The 20,808-nt window shown below is 43.0% G+C and overlaps 1 protein-coding gene across 1 annotated transcript in view; it reads right to left on the reverse strand.

Annotated features, from left to right (window-relative positions):
* Positions 1-20,808, reverse strand: part of CADPS (Ca2+ dependent secretion activator) — a 346,095-nt gene that overhangs the window by 65,134 nt on the left and 260,153 nt on the right. The window contains exons 20-23 of the mRNA XM_006779138.2: positions 12,881-13,036; positions 9,050-9,197; positions 2,494-2,568; positions 1,532-1,615 (exon numbers count right to left, since the gene is read on the reverse strand). Coding sequence (XP_006779201.1) covers positions 1,532-1,615; positions 2,494-2,568; positions 9,050-9,197; positions 12,881-13,036 — 463 coding nt within the window. The remainder of the gene's footprint in view (positions 1-1,531; positions 1,616-2,493; positions 2,569-9,049; positions 9,198-12,880; positions 13,037-20,808) is intronic.

The raw sequence follows: 20,808 nt of genomic DNA on the forward strand, positions 1-20,808 counted from the left end.
AAGGGCATGTGGAAAGAACTTGTGTGTATGTATGCTTGTGTTATATAATAAACATATTAGATATCTTTTATTAATAATAGTTGCTATTTTTGAGACCTACTGTGTGCTAGGACTATGCTAGGACTAAGCTCTTTCACTTATATTATTATCCTTAAAGAAGCTCATTGTGGAAGACGTTATTTACTCCCTACTTCCATACAATATTGGTATTAACTGCAATCAACACACACACACACACACACACACACACACAGCAAAATGATACAATAGCACACCTCCCTAAAACCAAAACCAAAACCAAAACCAAAACCAAAACTAAAACAAACCTCAGAGAGGATGAGGCTCAGGAAGGATGAGACACCTACTCAAGATCACACAGCTGGCCAGTATGGGTAATGGGATTTGAACCCGATTTTGTTGGATTCCAAAGATGATGATGTGCTACCCTCTATCCTGTGCTGGGTCTTGCCTTGGCATTCAAGGCCCTTTTAGGAAATTCTTCATAAATGAAGTCTCTTTCAAAGACTCAAAGATAGTGGGTCCTAAATGGCCTTTCCTATGGCATTGTCAGAGGATGACAGCTGGTCCCAGAGCCAGCAAGACCCCTGCCATCAGAGATGGCAAGGAGGCCTGCAGCTGCAGTTCCCGCCTAGCACAGCAAGGGAAGGAGAACAGGCCCCGGAGCAGTCCGCTTACAGCCACCCGCCCCGCTTACCTCCAGAGAATCAGGCTGGCCTCTGCCCACCACCACCTAACTTCTATGGCCATGCCCGATTCTGGCACAGACTTAGAACCTCTCAGACTTGTACAGACTCGATCGTGTGTGCCAGGGGTGTAACTCAAGTGTCCCCAAGCCCTGGCAGGCCTATGAATGAGCAGGACAGCCCGGAAGGGGCTCAAGGAAACTGGCGAAAACGGCTGGACTGTGAGACCCTGTGACTGAGCCCTGCAGACGGCTGCTGTGCCGACAGACAGGCCTTCATAAAGCTGCCGGCCGTCACTTCATAGAGCCCTGGGATTCAGGCTTCTCTGTGAATTCTTCTGATTTTTAAATGCGGGAAACTAATTCAGTTAAGGAAAGTGTACCCGACACAGTGAGGACCAAATAAAACATATTTCCAAGCTCTCTCTGACCCGTAGGTCTCCATTTGCAACCCCTAAAATTAATTCACAGACGAGGAAATGGTAGCTCAGAAACGGTAAGTGTTTTCACCTAAGAAGCTAAGGTGGGCTCAGTCCGCCAACTCTCCTTGGATACAAATATACAGAGGCATACAAGTGTGCACATAGTGGATATGCACAAAGGAAACAGCAGCGGTGTGGCGGCTGCTATGAAGTGCCCCGCTCCTTCTCCCGGCGTTATCAGCAGACGCTGATGGGTGACCGGAATTAACACACACACACACCAATCCAAACCAAATGCCACAGCAGCACCCTCCGCATGTCAGCTTCTTGACATTCACCAGCTCATTTTACCCATCTGAAGCATCCATATTTCCTTAAGAAAATTAATGTAAACCTCTTTACTTACGGTGAATGACAAGAAAGAAGAAAACAAGGTCCCTTCGTCATATCTGGATAATTTTGCCAACACTCCTTCCAAGATAGTAACGAACTAGAAAAACCGCAAAAGAGAAAAAAGAATTAGTGTTCCAGAGGAGAACTGCTCACGATAAAGAGCAACATTTCCAACCATCACGGAGCCTCTGCTCATGTTCGCCTTCTATTATGTGATCGCAGCCTGCGGGGAGAGGAGTAGACGCCTCGACACAGAAATATTTGACTTATCCGGCTTTCTCTTCATTATTATGTGATTGCAAATAGAGAGTGCTCCAGAAGTGCAAAGTGACAAAATATTATTGCGTTGCATATAGCATGCGATAATATTAAATGCACTTTTCAAAATCCCAAACTGCGCAAAGCCGTCTTTATGTTACATATTAGCACTACATTTAATCCAATCTATTTTTATTTGTATTTTATCAGTAATTTGGGGGAAACAGAAGTTTAGCACTGGCAAATATAAATGTCTTCCCATTCAACATTACTTAGTTAAAATTCTAGAATTCATGAGGGTGACTGAAATAGCTTTATCTGACTTTTCTGCTTTATTATGACTCTCACTGCATGTGAAACTAGGGGGAAGGGGGTGCCTACGATGGCAGAATTCCTTATTACCGTTTAACTTTCTGTATTTAAAAACCTAACTTTGTCAATGCTGAAAAACAAAACAAACATTTCCTGCATAACCTAGTGCAGCGTTTGGGGACAAATTCTTATTAAGTTAACATATGCCACTTCATCGCTTCATCCTCACTCGGCTCGCAATCATCAGAAAAATCACTCGGCACTGCGGCTGGGTGAGGCGCAATCCTGTTTCCTGAGAAATGTAAGTGCCCGGCTCAACTTTTTGACGTGTGACATTTTAATGGGAATGCAGACATAACAAAGCAATGCTCACAACGAAACATTTCACCTGAAACGGAAGATTACCTTTGCCACCAAGAGTGTGATCATTTCTTTAACAGTTTCTTCAATTAGTTCGTCTATTTTTGAATGGTATTGATGCTGAAGAACACAGAAAGACAAATATTAGCATGTTTGGGAGGTGATGGCATGGCATCCGTCGGTAATTTTTAGACAACGCAATTTATACCTAAAGCCTGCCCTGCCCACCCCATCCCTCTCCACAGTCCTGGAAGCAGCTGTAAGATTCTGACTCTGTGTCTTTGATGAGGAGAGATTCGAAGCTCTTAAAAAAAAATTATCAGGCACATTGCTCCTCACCCAAAGCGTTCCATTGCTTTGATATGTGTAGAGACACACAGGCCTTTACAAAAGCTGGCACGGGCGGCTTCACAGCCCAGCAGCGTGTTGACCTGGGTCGTACAAAGCACGATACCACAACAATTTAATACAGGGACGAAAATTATCTTTGGGAAACTGCTGGGAGCTGTGGCTGAGGAAGTACACCCTTCCAAAGGGAATTTGACCAATACATTGTGCGTGATTTTGCAAAAACTGTTCTAAGACCTTTGGCTCTTTGGGGTGAATGCCTCAGCGCCCCTCATTCCATCTCAGTGTGTTGACTCAGCGCCTGGGCAGGGCCTCTTTCTCAACCCTGGTGGCTGCCACTCGTCTTCTCCGTGATGGGCAAGCAGGCCCAGGCTTAGAGCACTAATGAGACTGCTACTAAGTTTTTCAAATTCTCTAACTGCTGCTGTCGGTTATTAAATTTAAATAGTAATGCAAAAACAAACCCCACACAAACAAAATCTGCTGCACATGCCAGGAGGAAAGAAAACGCGATTTCAACAGAAAGCACTCTATGCCAGCTCCTTGACATTTATTAGAGCATCTCAATATCCATTGAGTTATTCCACATTTCCTCAATGGAAAACAACAATGCCAAGCACGGCTCTCCGGAAAGAAAATGCACTTACCCACTCGTTAGCAAACTTTCAGAGGGAGGAGTAATTAGGAATCGAAAAAAAGGGAACAATGCAAATGAAAATTAGGACAATAGGGCACATGAGAAAAGAAAAATTAAACAAACCATCCAGAAAGCTATGAAAACATGCGGAAATCATAAGCCATATTAATGTGGTTTGATATTCTGGTAACTGGCGATCAGCAGTATTGAAAGGGAGCAAAGGGGTGGGAATGAGGTTAATTCATTTCAAGTCATAGTGGGATTTGATTTGTAACTGGAAGACCTAGACAAAACCCCAGTGCAAAGTTGGTTAGTTATGTTGCCTAAGAAAATATAGTTCGGTTTCTTCATCTGTAAAAAACAACAACAAAAAAACCCCTAAAAAACACACACATAACAGATACTACTACTACTACCTAGGGTCAATGGGACAGGGGAGAAGCCAGTATAAATTATTGATGATTTTGTAATGGGAATGAGGCACACCCTGTGTAAAGATATTTAGCAGGTCTGTTTCATTATTACTATTTATTTATTTATCCTCACTCAAGGATTTGTTTTTATTGATTCCAGAGGGAGAGAGAGGACAGGAGAGAGAGGGAGATCAGGAGAAAAAACATTGATTGCTTGCCTCAGATATGAGCCCACATGGGATGGTTGGGGATTGAAACTACAACCTAGGTATGTTCCCTGACCTGGCACTGAACCTATAATCTTTTTGGTGCACAGAACGATGCACCCACCAGGTGCCACCCAATCAGGGCTATTAAAAAATCAAGGTCAAGTTTTTTTTCCTGGCAGTCCTGCTCTCAGAATCATAGATATAGTTTGAAGATGTACTGAGGGTCTAGATGTGGAAACATTTTGTCAACTTACACTTGCAATTCCAATATTATTTGTTGAAATTCATAAAGTAGAAAGCAAGGGTAGAGGGAGATGGTCTTATTGCTCAGTCATCTCATTTTACTTGCCTTTTAGTTGACTAGAGAGAGAGAGAAAAAGCAAATGGTGGTGTTGCACAGTCCTGGTAAACAGAACCCACGTTGGCTCTACTGCTAACTTCACGAAAGAATTTACTAGGAAGTGGCAGAAATCTGGGGCTAAATGCAAACACTATCTGCAGAGTTCAGTGCTAAAACACAGAAAGATGTCAAAACAAAGGACCCCAGGAATGTTGACAGGGCTCCCAACTCATTTGTAGGTCTTGTGATAAGATCCTGAGTCACACCCTCACCTGCCCTCACGTGACTGCACCTTCTAGATTCTCTTTGGATCGCTATAAGTGATTCACATTTATGACATTAATGATGAGATTTAACTGAGGAAAGTTAGCTGTAGGCAAAAATAATATAATATGAAATATTAAATGAGAAGCTTCTAAACAAGCAAAGAATATCATTGAGAACAGAAACATTCTCTCAAAAAACTTCGCTGAAACGGCAAGCAGAGCCAAGAGCATGTTCTCTGTGCATCACTCACGAAAGATCCAGGCGCGATCTGTCCTGAGGAGTTAACAATGTCTTTCCTGAAAGACAAATAAGCTTTCTCTTCCCTCCTCTAAGGAATCCAGACGGAAGTATATGGAGACACGGTGGTTTGTGGGAACCTCTCCCTGCTCTCATGTTTTCCATGCCAAAGTTGGCCCTGACTCCTCCCAGGTACTCCAACTGTCTCTCCCTTTCGCTGTCTATGAATATATGAGTATTATCACCACTCCTGTCCACATTTCTTTTATTCTGCTTATAAAAAAGTGGTCTTTTTAAAAAATATATATTTTTATTGATTTCAGAGAGGAAGGGAGAGGGAGAGAGAGATAGAAACATCAATGATGAGACAGAATCATTAATTGGCTGCCTCCTGAATGCCCCACACTTGGGACCAAGCCCACAACCCAGGCATGTGCTCTTGACTGGAATTGAACCCTGGACCCTTCCGTCTGCAGGTCAACGCTCTATCCACTGAGCCAAACCAGCTAGGGCTATAAAAATGTTTTGATATGCTTATTGTGCTTCTTACTTCTAGAGGAAACTTGAGTATGTCATTTCTGTTAGTCTATTTTCTCATTTCCTCAATGGGGCTAGAATTATCCCTGTTGTGAATATAAAAATCACTACAAAGTAATGAAACAATGCATGGGCACATGGTTTGGAAACTTAGAAGTGCTACAAGGCAACATTACTGCTGCCGGAACCAATGATTAGCATGGTATACATGTGTGTATTTCTCTAAACTCATCTACAAGCTACATACTTTGTTGTATGTCAATTATAACCTCAGTGAAATAAAACCCACTTTGGAGGGATAGTAGGGCCGGGTAACATCTATTCTGCTTATTATGTAGCAAAGGGGTATTTATCTAAGTAGCCTCCATTCTTATACAAGTAATTACCAAATACATGGATTTCTTTAATCAGTTTCTTCCAAGGCTTATTTGATTGACTTTTCTGGAGCATCAGTGAGTACTCTGCCTTTACTCTGCTCTTGCTCAGGAGAGTAATTGTTCTAGGCAGATGTGATGCTCCAGGAAGGAGTATAAATACTACCAGATATTGTTTAATTACCATCCCTCCCCACCCCCACTAGATTATCTTATTACAACATTTTTTGCAGTCAGATGAATTATCCAATTTGGGTACAAAGAGCGCTCTTTCTTATTTTTGCATTTTTTTCAGTCCCTTCTGCTGGCCTTCTTGGATTGGCTTGATAATAATAATAATTAATAATAATAATTACAATAATAATAATAAATTATATTCTGGGGCCCTAGATCATGATATAGCAAGGAAACTACTAATCTTCAATGGCATGGAAAGTTTGGGAAGTTTACTTTTGCTTCTAATGAGCTAAGTTGCTGCAAATTCACAATCACACTGGGAAAATCATTCCACTTGACTCCCAGTGCTGCACATTTTGCCTTGTCATGGAACAGATTGTGTGTATGTTGTCTTTCTGTTAAGACCATCTGACCTTGGAAATGAGATGAAAACACTCTAGACCAAGTGAGAAAGTATTTAATATACAATTTCCTCTCTATTGGTGCTTTGCAAATTTTAATGAAAAAATAAATATTTAAGATGGAAAAGTATGGTTAACAAATGTTTCAACAGCTGCCTTTAGATGCTATTTTACCCCAGTGATGAAATTCAAGAAGTGACTTAAAACTGGAGAATCTATTCTAAAACTCCTTGAGGGCATTGGAATCCAGGTGGAAACAGGCATCAGTAACTAGATCTATAATAGGAGTTCAATATCAGATACTCACAAAGTGAAAACTCAAAAAAAATTAAACTTTCATCTATTCTCCCAATTTCAGGATGTTCCCAGTCATCACCTTTGGCCAATGTCGTTCTAACTGTTCAGTTTTACTTTGGAGATAAATGTCCCCATTCTAGAAGATGGAAGAGTTGATGAGGGACCATTTGCATGAGACTTCTCACTGAAGTTCTACTCAAGGTCACAGCCACAGAGCAAGGTCCCTCAGAGGACTTATTTCCTTCACATATTTCCAACGGGGTCTTTAGTTTGGCCTGACAAACTTCCCGGTCCCTTGAAATTGTATGTGAAAGTATTTTTTCCTGGGAAATGGCTCCATAAATTTCCTGGAACAACATGTATAAATCTTAACATTCTGCCAGGCGAAAGAAGGCACAAAAGACCACATATTAGTATATTCCATTTATATGAAATGTTCAAATAGGCAAGTCCTTATTAACAGAAGTAGAGTGCCGGTTACCTGGGGCTGGGGAGGGCGGGTTGGGGAATTATACTAATGGGTCCAGGTTTCTTTTTAGGGTGATAAGAATGTCCTGCAACTGACTGTGGTGATGGTTGCACAATTTTGTGAATATACTAAATGCTACTGAATTGTATACTTTAAGAGCGAATTTTATGGTATGTGAATTATATCTCATTTTAAAAAATAAACCTCCAAAGAGAGAAAAATTCAGGAGGAGAAGGATTCTGGAAGTCACTCACAATTCTTAGAGACCATCCAAGACAGGTTTTTTTAAGTGGGCTCTGTGAAGCCCAAGAGATGGTTCAGAGTCGCCCAGAGAAATGTGAGTGGGTGATGCCCCCACTGCATCCAGAAATTTTATTCCTTTCACATGCTGCCCCCCCGCTTTCCCCAGTAAGGTCTGAAGAACTGATTCTGCAGCCAAAAGCAGCCTGAATAGAACTAGAATAGTGCTATCATTTTACAGATGAAGAAACCGAGGCCCAAAGAGGCTGAGCCACTCGACCAGCTCTGGTGGGCAGCACAGCCCAGGTGAGACCCCCAACCAGGAGGCTGTCCCCAGCCCGAGCCTTCCCCAGGACGCTGACCTTCCCTCCTGAGCCCTTCTCCACTCAGGTTTGGTTACTGAACCTCCAGACTAGTGGTTCTTATGGTGTGGTCTCTAGACCAGCCAGTGGCATCAGTATTACCAGGGGATTTGTTAGACATGCAAACTCTTGGACCGCACCCCAGACCTATTGGGAACTCTTGGGGTGAGGCCCAACAATCTGGGTTTGGGAAGCTCTCTGATTAGCCTGATGCACTGAAGTTAGATCTGCTGCTCCAGATTGCTCACCTGCAGCAAAGGGAACCGGCAGAGAGAACCCCTTGCATGTGACCCAAAGCCTAGACCATAACCCCGAGCAAAGGTCCCGGACCAGAAAGTCAGTCAGGGGCAGAGGCTCACAAACGTGGTGGAGGAAGCTGGTCTGGGGGGTGGGGGGGAGAAGCTTAAAGATGATCTTGCCAGGAAGAGAATACCACCAACCCACATTTAAAAATGGAAGGTGCCGAAAGAGAAAATAAATAACGAATAAGGAGCAAATATAATTTAGTAAAAAATTCTGAGCGTGTAGGGCTGGTATCGAAAGATCTGATTTAGGAGCAATTTATGCCAATTGGCAACAACACGAGAGTGCCAGAAATGTTTTTGCATTAATTCTAAATTGGTATATGAATATCTCGCTGGCGCAAGGCCATCAGAGGAAAATGATCACGATGGTCTTTAATCAAGCCCGAGTTGCTGCTGCTCTCTCCTTTACATTTTAAATACCACTTTGGAGCTGGAAACTTAGCAAAGGACTAAACTTTTGGTCAGGGAAGATGCACAATCAATCTCAGGAAAATGAAAGTCTGCGATTTCTTAAAAATTCAGAACCTGCTGCTGGCGACTGGGTAGCAGGGTGAGCCAACATTATAGATCCTGGAAGATGCTAGATTCAAAAAAGAGAGCTCTCCTGTCGTCCAGATGTTCAAAGTGATAAAATGCACTTCAAATGTGAAAATGACTTGCATTCTGGCAAACATCTGTTGGAGATACCAGCCTAATAAATAAGATCATCAAACATCATTGGACTTAAAGGAACTTCACGGCCAGTCCAACGCCAGCCAAGAATCACTACCAAGTGACCGGCATGCTCATTAGCACAAGCCTTAGACATTTACTTAACAAACGGACACCAAACATTCATCTGCGGCTTAATCTACAAATGTTAGAGTATATTCCTGAAGTTAGCAGACTAGTGTAGATGGAAGGAATTTGTGAAGTTTTCTTCTACATAATCAATGGTGGGAGGGGGGGCTGTAAGGGAGGAGAGATCTATCTATATATATATTTTTACCTCTTGGCCCATTTCCATGCTGCAAAGTTTTGTTGATTGAGCTTTGGCATCAACCATAACATTAAACATGGTGCATATTGACTGTGGGACTCGAAAATCTGTTGATCGACTGGTTTTTTGCAGCTTAACTTCAAATGCAATCCTGGTTCTATTAAAACAAAGTAGGAAAAGACCAATTCAGCATTCAGATGGCAGCAGGAGGAGGAGACATTTTCTGAGAGGTCAGTGGAAAAGAAAATTGAAGGCTGTAATCAGTTTCAATCAACAATGACTTCACATGTGTTCTTTTAAAAATGACTTTCCCAGCTCAGGAAGGCCTATTCAGGGAGACGGCCACGCACACCCTTCTCTCTCGGCAGTGCACGGAACACCTGTAGCTCAGCGTATTTCTGTCTGTCGCTCACATGCTATGGAGAACTCTAATTGCAGGAGAATGAATGAATGAACAAAAACCCAATTATAGCACATGTAAGTCCTCTCACACTGGCAACTACCTACCTTGAATCCCTTCAATTAAAAATACCACCCCCCCCGCAAAAAAAGAAAGCAGTTTCTATCTTCACAATCTCCTGGTGGGAAAAAAAAAATCTTAAATGACATTTATTGTTTTATTTATTTATTAATTTTATCCTGGCTTTGAAAGAGGCTGAAATTAAAACCAACAACAAGTTTGTTAGATTGCTTTAAAGACTGAAAAATGAGATGACTACCTTTGCAGAGGAGAGTGAAATTAGGAGAGGTGGTAAGGTGGGTGGTGGTGGGGGGGGAACTTCCACTATGCTTGCTTGTTTGTTTGCATTGCCATGTCAATGCTTTATTTTGCAATAAAGAACACATTATACTTATAAGTAAAAATGTCATGCCATACTTCCCAATTCAAGACTTGTGTAATGGTGGAGATTTACTGTGACATCATTCTGACTTAGGTCAAACTATGAACCCAGCCGTGTGCTAACTGCTCCCGGAAAAGCTCGGTTCGACCTGGCCAGCTGGTGCTATAGGTGTGAGATTTAATCCCTGATATCAGCCTGCAGAGGGGCCCAGTTATGGTTTGAAAGGTTTCAGAGAAGCGGGTCACATCCTCATCACATGTCTTTAGAGAAAAGCACCTGGTTAGTAAGTGGTTTTACTAAAGGTCCTTTGTCCAAGGCATCGTTTCAGCATTGTGCCTGGTCAGGTTCTGGAGATCGTGCAGCCCCCAGGAAGGCATCGCTTTAAGAGGCATTTGTAGGAGTTTCCTAACAGTGCAGAGAGGACCACACAGCTAGCTAGCTCGGAGAGGGTGCCAGCTTGCTAACACACCCTGGGTGCATGAGGGAAGCCAAGTATAATTTCTAAGGTTGGAAGCCCAGCTCTTAAGCAAACTACTAAAAAAAATGCCTTCAAACACTCCTATATATTATATGATCATGTTAAAGATAAATGTATCTTGGCTTCTGAGGACTCGGTGCACTGATGTAGCTTTCTGATCACGATGATCATTTTAAGCTACGCTGCAAATACATCACGTTCTGGTTTTGTGCAAAGGAGGCGTGATGGGGACTGAGTTGGACAGGTCCCTGTGCTGATCTTGTGAGGCTCACTGGCCAGTCCCGGCCCAACTTGAGACAGGGAAATGCTAAATTGATTCCTTACGAATGAATGAAGTAATCATCTGCTTTCACAGGAGAGCGGCTCATAACCCTTAGAGTGTGGGGCTGTGAAAACAGGAAGCCGAATGCAAAATTAATATGACCAAGAGGGCTCTACGGGGCCAAAAGGCAGGAATGGAGAGGTCATTTAATCCAGCTGATGCTCTTTGAGGGCAGAGTTAGGGCACCATGTTTTGTGTGGAGCACAGCACCTGAAATAGGCTAGACTAGAGGCTCTGTCAGGTTCACTAAGTGGATGATATCATCAAATAAGTTATTTCAATTTCTTAGAAACTTGGCAATGAGGAGTACCGATTGACTTTGGTGTTGCATATTTACATCCATGAAATCATGTCCTTACTCTGTTATCCTAGAACAGGGGCCCTTTATTCTGTCCCAAACAGTAAAGCAAAGGTTCTAGGCTCTACAAATGTGGGCTCTATGTCTTAAAACACCCACGGACTGTTTCATGTCTTACCCTCCGACTCTGGCTGCCTGGGGACGATATTTCCACTCACGTTTGCTCTTGTCTGGTTTGTGCTTAGACTGGGGCCTTAACCGGAAGAAACACCAGGGTCAGGAGTACATGTGCAGGTGACCAACTCCTAGTAACAGTTACTTAACAGCTACCATGTGTCAAGCATGATGCTGGGACCTGGGACGGGTGAGGAACTCAAAGTGAATGAGATACACCGCCTTCCTCTGAGGAGCTCACACTCTCTGAGTGGCTGACCCCTCGCCCACCTATATGTCATCTCCTATTACTTATTATCTATTCAAAAGACGGGCTCTCCAGAGAAGGGCACGCGTGTCTTTCTGTACAACCGCGTGCACAGCTCAGAAGCGAGAGGGCCTTCATTCTAATGCATTACAGTCCCAGGGAGCGTTTCGCCAGAGGAGCCACTTTGACAAGCAGTTTTTGTGTGAGATGGTTTAGCCATAGGAGAAGATTGGCTTTTCCTAAAATTGAGACAGACTCTGTAGGAGATGGTGAGAATCAAAACCCTAAGGAAACATTTTGACCTTGGGGTTGAGACAGAGGCCTGCCTTTGATGCCAAGAGTGGGAAGAAAAGGATAAAGCACAGAATCTGGATCACCGGGACTTTAGTTCCTGAGGGTTCTCCATAGCACGTTGCTCTCTCTCTAATTCCTGCCGAGAAGCTCACCTACCTGTGACTATGTCATTTTTGCCTTTTGGTTCCAGTTTCAATGCTATTACATCCCTTTTCTTTTTCCAAGATATAACACGATGAACTCAGAGCACTCGCAGCCAAACCCAGTCCCTGACTCCCACAACTGGTCCATCAACTAAACTACACAACATCTGGAAATCCAAGTGGCCTGTGATGCTTGCCGTCTGTTTTTTTTTAATGAGGAATAATAATGCAATTGTTGGGAACTGGCAAAAGCACTTGGGCATGTGTCTGGGGATAGACAGGGTGATGATAATGGTGTCACATCTGAGGCTGTGCGGATACAGACACTCCATGAAGGAAGGGTGCAGTCCTTGGTACGCTGGGAACACAGTCCTGTGCCTGCAGAGAGGAGGAGCTCAAACAATTCCTGGAGAAAGGATGCATGCTGTTCGCCTTTTCTTCTTGCCTGCAGAACAGTCACCTGGGGACTGCAAGTGCAGCCTTCCCACCTCAATCCCATATCCCACGGGGACAAAGCAGGCAACATGCCCTCTTGTTGGTATCTAGTTAGATTTTGCACACGACAACGAATAGCTGGCAGGTCGTACAGGCTTGGTTCCCATGTACAGAATGAATGATGCTGCTCAGGTCCTGCCCACATGGCTGGAAATTCACTAGATTCCTGCTCCTGCACTGGGCTCGCTGGCTCAGGAATTGGATGTGCTTCTTTGATTTCCATCTAGCTGCCCACCATGCATACACTCCTACATTTAAAATACGTTTACTAAGTATTTTGTGCCAGATGCTGCTAGATGTCAGAGACACAAACAAGAACCGACAAGGAGCCTTTCCTATGGAGCTCAGTGAAATACCAGCCACGCCGTTTGCTTGGGGCAGGTGTGGGGCAGCTGAACAGAAACTGGACTTGGGTGGCCGCTACTCCAACTGACTTTGATAAGCAATCACTTTCTCGAAAAATCTCCAAGTTATGGCCCATCGGCCCTGCCCTGGGCCAGTGTGTGGTGGGAAAGGCGTGCAGAGACCGCGCAGGTGCCGGGCTTACCTTTTGACACAAGATTCTATCATGTCACTTGCCATCAGCTTCAGCCGTTGCTCCAGGTGCTTCCCAAACTCTTCCTCGGGCCAGTGTAAGTCCCGAATGAAGGTCTGAAGGGCATCGAGCTTCCAGAACAGATCCTCCGAGGTGCCTGATCCGTTGCTGGCAGGGTAAAAAGAAAAAAACCAAGAGTCACCCAGTGGCCTTGGGCTCTGAAACGCTGACACAAAGACAACTGGGACTAGAAGGCTCGAGGCAAACAGTAGCTTCAACATACAAAACGACGCGTGTTGGCGGTGGAGGTGGGGGCATTCTCCACCGGCAGATTTTGAGTTTTACCATACATGACCTAGGCGGCTTTGTTCAGCCAATTATTCAGACCAGTGAGAAGTCTGAGGGGCGTATTGCCCCATCACGGCCAGGAGAGCAGTGTATGGTAAAAATCAGCCTTCTTTTAATAACCACATTAACACATGTGATGATTCAGATGAAGGCCACGAACCAGAGGGGGAAGTAAGTCTCAACAAATAATAACTACATGGCAACATGCAGTTATTCAAATTCGGGCTTCATGCATTTCCCCAGCTCCCCTCCAGATGGAGGCCTCTTGGAGACTGCACAGACTTGGAGTTTTAAAGGGACAGTGCTAACAAAGTGGTGAGCGAGGACCTGCTTTCTCTCTTGAAGAGCTGGAGAGAAGTTGGGGTGACTCAAATTGAGCTGAGTCCACCTGGATACCTTGAATCCATGCGTCTGTTCAGATTGGTCATTATTCCAATAGACCAGCCCGTTGCATAGGCAACCCCAGGAGGAGGTTGGGGGTGGGGAAGTGAGTGGACAAGAGATATTTGCAAAGCTTGTTTTTTTTTAAACCATTGCACCATCTTACCCAGTCCAGATGGAGGAATTGGTCCTGATTCCTTTCTGTACAATGATGTGTAAGAAACTTTTACCTGGGGCCTCCACGGAAAGCCTGTGTATGGGAAACGCTCCATCTCTCACCCTCTTGCCCTTCTCTGGCTGGCTTTCTCTTTTGTAACAACCCCATTTGGAGCTCTGAGGGGTGGCCACCTCCCACCCCCTTCCTCGCATACCACTAATGCTAACACAGTAATTTATAAAATGTCCAACACACCATGCATTACCACTTGTTCTGACATCGTCTATAGAAACAGATGAGAGTGGGTGTTTCTATTGTGACAGATGCCAGCTGCATTGAATTAATGCTTCAGAGAGAAATATAGCTAGTGCATAAATGCATACACAGCTACTGCGGGGGGGGGGGGTGCTCCCAACATGCCAAGAGGGAGCCTACGGCCTCGACCAACAGGGACATGTTTTCAAGGACAGACCAGTCTGAGGTCAGTACGTAGACGTATCTGACACGGAGGAGCAGGTAACATGGAGACACGACCTTTAAATGAAAGGTGGCAAAGGAGGAAACTGGAATTATGAAAAGATATAGAATCAGGCATTTCCTGGTGGGCGATTGAGAATCTAGGCCTTCTTTTCAGATACTGCCATACGCATTGCTCCAAAGTGGGGGGACGCTTCGTTTTTCCGCGGAGGTTCAGCCTTCCCCCTTCCCCCATCCTAGGCTTGGGAAAAAGAAACCCCAACTTTGTCTAGTCTAAACCCCGTTTTGGAACTGCATGGTTGTATGTTTTAAATCATTAAGTACATATGAATGCAATAATTGGTATTTATTACAACAACATTTTGACACCCATCTGGTTTCAGAGTTTCAAAAAATTCTTCTAGGGTTTTTTTCTTTTTCTTTGAAGAGCTTATTATTAAGTTTTGACATGAGGAAAAGAATATTTTCTTTTTATTTTTAAGATAAACTGTTAATGTTAAGGCAATAGCACCAAGATTATTTTGATTGCTGAGCAGTTACCAAAATGTGTTCCCACTCATGCCTTAATTAATCGACAGAGACCATTATCTGCTTTATTACAATGTCTTGATTCATATCTTTTCAAAAACAATGTCACAGAGCATGCAGAGAAGAAGGTAAAAAGCTTTCAGATATTTATTTTTAATTATTAACAGATAATACCTAATCTAACTTTTAATATAGTCATCTTAGCATGAATATGACTTATGGGTTTTTTTTTTAGATTTTTTTCAGATATAAATTTTTAGAGGTTGTGATTCATCTTTAAAAGAGAAACAGACACACTGACCCTGTGATTTCATTGTGAACTTGTGAACAAGCTCAGTTTTTTAAAAAATATGGGCAGCTTTGGAGGAGCCCGGTAGAGCGGGGTTTTCAGGTCCTGTGCTCTACCTGCATCACAGAGCAATGGAAATGTCCAGGGCCATCTTGACGGATGTGCTTTCGAGGTTTCAAAACTCACTGCCAGTTTCAGATCATTTTTTATTCCTTTGATAATAACACTTCCCTTTGAAAACGTGCCAATTTATTCTTTCAAGAAAAAGCTTATCTGGCCTATAATTAGCTGTGGTCTAAGAAAAGGATCAAAGGGGGCACAGAATCGAGAAGCCTTATTTCACTTATTAAATCATGCACGTGGTTCTCATTTCATTTCCCTGAGGTGGGATTTAGAGGTGCTGGATCTTCTTCTTGCTGAGGAAAGAGGGGATTCATTTCCAAAGCCTTGGGAAAAATGGCGGCTCAGCCTCCATTCCCCTGACCTGCTGGCTGGCATGAAAGGGATGGCTCGGCCTCCAAGAAAACAAACCCCGCGTGGCCTGGCATTGGTAAAGAGTTTCTACACTCAGACCACAGGGGATACCGCTACCAAAAAACTTCATTATTTGTTTTTTCAGTTTTGCAGTCTCCCATTTAGAGACTTTGCTACCTAGGTCTCAGCGCTCAGTGCTACACGATGACCTTGGGAAGTGTTGTTACATACATGACTGGGGCTCGATCCATTCAGAAATTTTCATTTAGCCCTCAACATCCTGCTACTATAGCCTGCCTTTTGCTGACACCAGAAACACACTTTCTGGTTTAAACAGTCTCTGGGAATTATTTATTATTATTATTATTATTATTTTTTTGAAAAGAAAGCTTCAGGTAGGTGTCTAATCTGATGGGTAATTATTTTTTTTTATTATTTTTTTTTTTTTTTGAAAAGAAAGCTTCAGGTAGGTGTGCTTCCCTCTTAAATTTGGATCAGGCCAGAGATGACAGGTCAGCCCATGAAAGAGGTTTCCTGGACTATTTCTGGATGAATAACTCCTAAAGCCTTGCCACCTGTATTAAAAATAAAACAAAACAACAAAATATGGGCAGGATCTTTTTGCAAAAGAATTCAGGAAGTGAAACAGTCCTCAAGCATTCAGTGGGCGTCAGAAAAATTGTTAGTGCTGTATATATAGCAAACAACTTACAAACACGCCACATGCCAGAAATAAACAATATCGTCTCTGTATGATCAGCAAAATATGTCTAATTATCCCTCTCCATCTCTGTTATATGGGATGTATAGAAATAAACAAGACATATCCATGCCAAGATCACTTTAATTTAAATTAGATCTAATGTGAACTGAATACACACTCAGCATCATATATAGCAGCCATCCATGACGGTGCCGAAAAAGTAGGCATTTGTGGGATGCCTAGAGGGATGTTAACTGGTAGATTTGGTACTTTGGGAAGGTTCACATTGGGTAGGTTCACATTGGGTAGGTTACTGGTTAAACTCCTGTGGAAGAAACAGACAGAAAGAAAAAATACCATCACAGTGACAATGCAGATGAGGCAGAAGCACGCGACAGGTGTAAATAAATTGGCTAAGTCCACAGCAACACAACGGCGACACACTTCAGAAAGTAGCTGACGGATGGGCAGCGGTGGTGTGGCTCAGCAGTCAGAGAAAATGACAGAGTTTAATGGAGAAATTAACCACAGAGTGACTTAAAAGCGTGGACAGTCATGGACACCTCTCCACAATGATCACATATTTCAATGCCTTTAAGCAGGGTCTGCATCTTCCAAGTCCATTGCCATGAGCGTCTAGAACTTGGCCTGTGTTAGAAACTTGAAGTTCGTGGAAGCCTGGGCACTGCTGTGGCTAAGGGTGCTGAGGAGTAACTGGGATGGAAAGAAAGGGCAGAGCACTTTTATTTTTCTTACTTTTGTTTGTAACCTATTTTTGATGGAGGCACATTCCTTGGGTCAGATATTAGCTACACGATGTAACGGGAAATGTGGTGGTAGACAGAAACAGAATTCTTTCCAACCGCTACTTCTGAAGAGAGTTGTGTGTGCCATGGGGCATCTGAGTCGATGGCAAAGATGAAGGTATTGTATCAAGAATGACTGGCTTCAAATAATTTTACAGAACACTTGAAAACATGGAAACTTCCCCTCTCAAATTAAGTCCAATTAAAATGAAGAAATACTTACAAATTGCAAATTAAAAACACACACCCAAATTTAGCTCCTATAGTAAATTCTTTGGCCACAAGTGGATTTAAAATGTGGCCTCATGTTATAGTGATTGCCCTCAAGCATGAGATAGAGACCTTAGAATGAACGGCAGGGGCTCCTGGGGTGTTGAGGGGGTGGGGGACTGTTTCTTGATCTGTGTAGTTGTTCTATAGGTGTTTTTAGTTTGTGAAAATTAAAGATGTATTTTCCTATAAGAAGTTAAAATTTAAGTTAAAAATGAATACATCATTTAAAAGTGTGACTTTATAGAAGCTTTTTGTTCTCGAACGAAGATCGGTCAAATGATGTGATGAAAGAGAGAGGAAGGGCTTTATGACTGGAGAGAGAAAAACAAAACAAATCAATAACCCCAACTCGAGTCAACCGTGCCTCTTCCAAGGACTGTGTCATATGCCATCCCAGGCTGGCACCGCGTGCCTCTGTAGCGGCATTTTAAGGGTGTTCAACCAGCCAGAGTCACTGGCACGGAGGAGCCCAGCCTATGCATCTGAGAGGAGCCTTCCTGTGGAAGGAGGGTTGACAGCACTTTGGCAAAGGAGTTGAGGCTTTCTTTTTGGATCTTGCAGGAGAAGAGCGAGTTTGCCAAAGCAGCTCTGCCCCGGGCAAGCTGTGTTTGCCTAACAGAACTCTTGCAAGGGCTGGAGCCGCCTCTGGGCTTGCTCAGGGGGGCAAGTCAGAAAATCTGGCCCCTGTCGGTATTCTGGGCAGGTGTCTCCCTTTAGAAACAAGTTTTGCTTTCACAATGACAACATAGCTCGCAGATGGAAAACCTAGAATGTAAATTGCCAACCTGGCATTCTCTTCCTGAAGGGACACAGGTGTCTCACAGGTGTGTCCTTTACCCACACGTGGGAAAATGAATTGTGCTTTTCTACCTGGGACTAAAGGGCGCTCTTGTGGAAATGGTCAAAAGAAGAAGCTAAATATGACAGTTAAGTAGAAGGGAAAATGGTACTTTCTGTTCATGTTTCTCTGTTTTCCTGGGCATTTGCCTTTGAATTCAGTCCCTGGTGGTTCTCAGTCTTAAATGCTGCCACGTAACAAAACCGTTGGCGATTTCCACTGAGACATGTGTAAGCCCACATAAGCACATGTGATCATTAGATGATACACACACTGAATAATGATTGAGGAATTAGGAGAGCTTTAGAGATGGCAGTGTGGAAAGTTAAAATGTCAATTCTGAGCAAATTAAAAGTAGCTAGAAATGAATAACATACAAATGTATGCAAAAGCAACTTAATTTAAACACATTAGTGGATGGTGGGTACACAAATCAGAAATGAGCTTCATCTTGCACACAAAAATTAAAAAATACTTATATTAATCAGAACATATTGTACTTGTAAAATATGACATTTTGGCTGGACTGCTGCACTGGACTCAAAACATTTCTTTCATGTGACATATTATAATGCTCTGCTTTCAGAAGGCTGAAGCATGCTTGATATTTCTGCTTTTAGCAAAATAATATCGTGCATTACTAAGGTTACTAATATTTCATTTGGATATTAATAACATATTAATAATTAGAGAGGCAATTCCAAGCATTAGATACATGTGGATCTGCTGATGGATATAACCAATTATTATTTTAGAGGGCCCGTTAGCAACTACCTAAAAAGTCCATCAAGCTTCTCTGTGAGAATCATAATTGGATATCTCTGAATAGTAGAAGTGTGAATTGCAATCCTCACATCTGATACATGTTAAAAATTAGACTCATTCATTTTGGGGATGTGCTGAAAAAGGATCACTCCCATGCATGTCAAAGGGCCCCGTCTCTGGAACATTGAATTAAAAAATTCTCATCTCGCTCCCACATGGATGAAAGCAACAACTATGTGGGCACCTCATCATCTCTGCTGATGGCAATGACTAGAGCGAGAGTCATTCCTTGCTTCTGGAAATGATTATAATCGAGACTGGGTCTCCCTGCAGAGACGACATGGTTGGGTCTTTTCTCAAAGAAGCTTTAGGTTTATGGATGGGTCAGATGTAAGATACGGATGTCTCCTATATTATCAGCCATTTGTTGCTGAATATATGTAATACATCTTGTCGTCTCTTGGTGCTCTGGACACGAATGTCTCTCTCTGTGCTTTTCTTAAGTCTTATTCCTCCTTTGAGGCATGGGCACTTTGAAGTCTCAGAGTTTTGGGCAGTATTTATCAACCTTTTATTCATGATCATCATCGAACCACCCGACTGCCTTCCCCATGAAAATTTAATAGCACCAATATACTGTATGTGAATGTACATAACAAGAGCAAGATATTTCTTCCCTCCCCCACTCCAAGAACCAACCTGCACCAGCTCCGGGAGCTGTAAAGCCCCCGTTTAGAATGCACAACCTGGAGAATAACGTTTCAAACTTCCTGGGATTTTAGAAGGTCTCACACATTTCTCCAACCGTATCGCTTGCCTCCTTTACAATCCATGCTGGCCCAACAGGGCGTGGAGTTTCCATTGCACACCTCACTTGCCCCCGTGTTTCTCCCTCTGCTCATGCCCTTTCCCAGCACCTCTGTGCCTCTTGAAATCCTAGGCTCCCAGTTGTTTATTTCATGACTCTTCAGCGGAAGTGCATCCCCTTCCAGGCTAAGCTCTTCCTTATGTGATTTGATAAATACCATGGTGAACATTTAAAGTCATTTTTCTTGCATGCTTATTGCTCAGACCCAACTAGACTGAAATCCCTAACGGGGGGATATATCTTTTTCTTCCTCCTTTCCCACAGTTGTTCTGTTGTATCCTTACAATTTCCAGCCTATATGATTCCCTAATAAAGGTCAGTTAATCAATAAATACTCACTGAACACCTATGTCCCAGGCCCTGTTCTAGGTGCTAAGGAGGCAATGGTGATTAAATGTGAATATGGAAAATCACATTTTCTAGGTTAATGTTGGAAAAGTCTTGGGAATTCAAAGTCTTTGGTTTTCAAAGAAAGATACTGAGGCACAGCAAGGTCTGCTGGCTTGCCCAAGGTGACCCAGCACTTTGCTGGCAGAGTTGGGAGTCTGACTGCGTGCCTACAACTTGTCTACTTCAAACAGGCCATCTACATATTGCTAAGGTGTCTTTGGTCTGACAGTTTGTTATTCATTAATATACTGACAATCTGGAAAATGATATTCTTTTTAAAAATAATTTCCATATGTATAGCTCAGACAGAGAGAGGGAAAGTGCATGTTGAGAAATCCAGATTTTCCATGTATATACATCAAGAAGCAGGGTTCAGCTCTCCCACTCAGTCATCCCTGCCTGAAACAGGAACCAATGACACCAGGATTCCCTGTGCCTGCAGCTGTTCACCTGCAGATCGAGAGAGGATCTGCCAAGGAGAGGGTATGCGGAGAGGGTACTAGACTTGGCAAGCTTTGGATTAGACGCTTTCTAAATTTTCTTCCACGATGACTTGACTAACAGCGAACCAACTCTAAAGAGCTGGTTGAAATGTTGCCCATCTGCTAGTTAGGACCGAAAGCTGATCCTCAGGGCTGCCGGA

The sequence above is a fragment of the Myotis davidii genome, unplaced genomic scaffold (assembly GCF_000327345.1).
Source record: "Myotis davidii unplaced genomic scaffold, ASM32734v1 scaffold189, whole genome shotgun sequence".
Lineage (NCBI taxonomy): Eukaryota > Metazoa > Chordata > Mammalia > Chiroptera > Vespertilionidae > Myotis > Myotis davidii.